This window comes from Temnothorax curvispinosus, unplaced genomic scaffold (genome assembly GCF_003070985.1).
Source record: "Temnothorax curvispinosus isolate PA1 unplaced genomic scaffold, ASM307098v1 QBEX01005854.1, whole genome shotgun sequence".
In the NCBI taxonomy this organism is placed as follows: domain Eukaryota; kingdom Metazoa; phylum Arthropoda; class Insecta; order Hymenoptera; family Formicidae; genus Temnothorax; species Temnothorax curvispinosus.
Genome location: NW_020215634.1, coordinates 29082 through 32195, shown reverse-complemented (window position 1 = coordinate 32195; position 3114 = coordinate 29082). Strand labels below are relative to the sequence as shown.

Below are 3114 nucleotides of genomic sequence, written 5' to 3'. Positions count from 1 at the left end.
CCCTGGCCAGTTATATGGGAGGCCCTACTAGCTTTCGGGGTCTCTCTTTATTTAATAGAGGTCGTCCGGGATTACTTTCGGGACAGGGGTCTGCTGTACACGGACCGGGACAGAGTTCTGAGGATTAGACTGATAAAGTGCGGGGTCTCGCAGGAGTCGGTTTTAGGACCTTTGTGAATCATTGCGTACGATCTGGTCCTCAGGGCAATCCTCCCCGAAGGATGCTGGCGCTCGGGGTACGCTGATGATGTGTACCTGGGAGTCATCGGGGAGGATTGGCAGGAGCTATTTAGGCTGACCAACGTGGCAATGGCATGCGTGGTGCGCTTAATCGAGAGACTGGGCCTAAAGGTGACCCCGCAGAAGACGCAGGCCACGCTGTTTTACACTCGGCGTGGTCCTTTGAAGCGGGGCCCACCACAGGAGGGACTCAGTCTCCGAGTAAGAGGTATTAAAATCCCGATCACTCCTCACTTGAAATACCTGGGTATGTGGTTGGACGGCGGTAGGGGCTTCGGCGAGCACGTAGCCCCGAGAGCCGGGCAGATAGCCAACAGTTTGGCTAGGCTGCTGCCGAACATTGGCGGGGCCGGCGGGCACGTGCGTCGCCTCTACGTGGCGACGGTCCATTTGGTGCTGCTTTACGCAGCACCAATATGGTGGGAGAAGGTGGGAAATACTCCCCGCTTTAATGCCAAAATGGCGGCTGCGCAGAAAAGTATTGCGATTAGAGCCGCCAGAGTATATAGGACCGTCTCCCACATAAGGGCGACCACCCTCGCGGGAATTCCCCCGATACACCTGCTGGCTAAGTCGTACGCAAAAACGTATGAGGCGGTCAGCAGGGTTAGAGAGGCACTGGGGTAAGTCCCGCCGAGGAATAGGAGGGAGCTGCAGCTCCGATCAAAGGAGACCCTCCTCCGCTTTTGGAAGGAGAATCTAGCGGACCCCTGGCACCTCTGGGGGAGGAGGGTCATTGAAGCCGTCTAACCAGTTTTAGAGGAGTGAGTGGAAGGCATAAAAAAAAGTAATCTTGCCTTCCACGCGGTGCAGGTAATAACAGGCCACGGATGTTTCGGCAAATACCTGCACCGCATCGGTAAATAGTGCACCACGCGCTGCCTCCACTGTCCGGAGGGGGCGGACACGGCGCAACACACGCTGGAGGGCTGTCCAGCGTGGAACAAAAAGCGCCGTGCCCTCCGAGCAAAAATCGGAGAAGACCTCTTTCTCTTGGCCGTCATCGCAGCGACGGTTTAGGCGGAAAAGAGGGGAAGGGACAACTGGAGGAGGTTCGCCTCCTTTTGCGACAAAGTCATGTCGCGGAAAAAGACGGACGAAAGGGTAAGGAGGGGAGAAGCCGCCCCTCCTCCCGACGATGAAGCGGATTGAGAGTCTTCCCAGTCCGAGGTGAAATCTACTGGTGGTTCCCAACAAATAAGGAACAGGAAAAGGAATAGGACTACTGTGTGAGGGTGGGGAGTCGCCATTTCCTCCGACGAGGGCGGCGTCCCTCTTCCCCAATACACACAGGCACTTTCCCCAAACGCGTTGGAGGAAGGATGTGTCACGAGAGGAAGAAGAGGGGCCTAAAACACAGGCCCGGTTGGAACAGAGGAGACGGGTGGGCGGCACAAGGGCGGGTCATTGCCTACCTTCTGCCGTCGCAATTAGTGCCGAGCAGGTCGGCGGAGAAACCCCCTAGGAGTCAGGGGAGGTCACCGGGGGCCCTTAGGGGCCCCTAGAGGCCTTCCTCGATACGGGTCTTGCTCACCCAGGGTACCCGAACACACCAGCACCGTAATCTTTGTCAATCATCGGGCTAGCGAAGACTGGGGAATCCCTTCGGGGACTCGCGAGGTAGGCGACCTCTATAATAAGTTCGCTCGGCCCGGGCGAGGCCGTGAAAGATGAGCTGTTGCTCTCCCAACCGCCCTAAGGGAAGGAAAACCCTGACAGAAAACCGGGGGACCGGCTACCCCGCTAGGAGTCTAGGTCTGGCTTTGGCCACCCAGACTCCAACAGCCGGTAGAGGATGGCGACCCTGACTGCAAACGCCCGGTCGGCCGGAACCGTTAGGGGATTTTGATTCTTCCACCGGCAACCAGGACGGGGTGGGCTTTTCTCCAACCATTGCACGCCGGTGCTCCGGCAGGATGGACAATCTCGCGATCATTGCACGTCGGTGCTCCGGCAGGTCGCGGGATTGCGGGCCCACGGGAGCTGTCCGGGCCGCTCGGAAATGATCCGATGTCGGGGCCGGGCAGCCCCCTAGGAGGGTGAACCCAGCGGGCCGCCCGGACGTTTCCGGGTTAGGGTGTAACCGGACGTCACTCTCTGGGTGCGTGGATCACACGAAAATATGATATTTCAGCCAGATTTGCCTATCAAACGGTCGCCACTCGGTTTAACCTTGATATACCGAGAAGGTAAGTTTCGAAATTAGAGTACGATGTTGAAACAATACTCCATTAATTCTCTTATATTTTCAGATTCTCGACGCTGGATGTCTCGACGCCCCGACGCTGCCTCCGCTGCTGGATCACCGACGAACAACGTGGGACCACCCACCAACGGAACAGGTAAGTAGAAAATGTGTATGTTTATCTAATCGACCAATTTTTCTTTCAGCTTCTCGTCCCGGATGGATCTCAACTGCCGCTGACTGTCCCAGATCCTCGTCTTATCGCATACTGAAACGCCGCTGGACAACGATGGATCGATGCCGTAGGACGGGGTAACTCACAGGTAAGTAACTTCAAATTAACTTGACACTGCGTATATTAACAAACGATTGATTTATTTCAGATCGTTGTCACTGGTTACAAAGATTGTCACGCCATATGCGCTTTACGCTGACACTTTTCGTCGAACGTTGTTACAAATGGTAAGTATTTACCGCTCGCAATAGTTATACGAGTTATGTTTAACGCGCAAGTACGCGGGAGTGCTTGGTTGTTATATATCGCTGCGCTAAACGACGCGCTAAGTCCGCATTATAAGCGAATCTTAAGTACATGTTACTGCGACCACGATATCCAGCGACTGCCTCGAGTTGCCAAACTCTCGCGGCGTCCCCACTTCGGGACCATTGTTCCCACCATCGGTACCTGC

The 3114-nt window shown here is 55.7% G+C and overlaps 1 protein-coding gene across 1 annotated transcript; it reads left to right on the top strand.

Annotated features, from left to right (window-relative positions):
• The first annotated feature begins 309 nt into the window (after positions 1-309).
• On the top strand, positions 310-2697 carry LOC112455155. The gene is made up of 3 exons (XM_025016913.1): positions 310-846; positions 2493-2582; positions 2632-2697. The coding sequence occupies exons 1-3, from the start codon at positions 310-312 to the stop codon at positions 2695-2697; spliced, it is 693 nt and encodes a 230-aa protein (XP_024872681.1).
• The last annotated feature ends 417 nt before the right edge of the window (positions 2698-3114 follow it).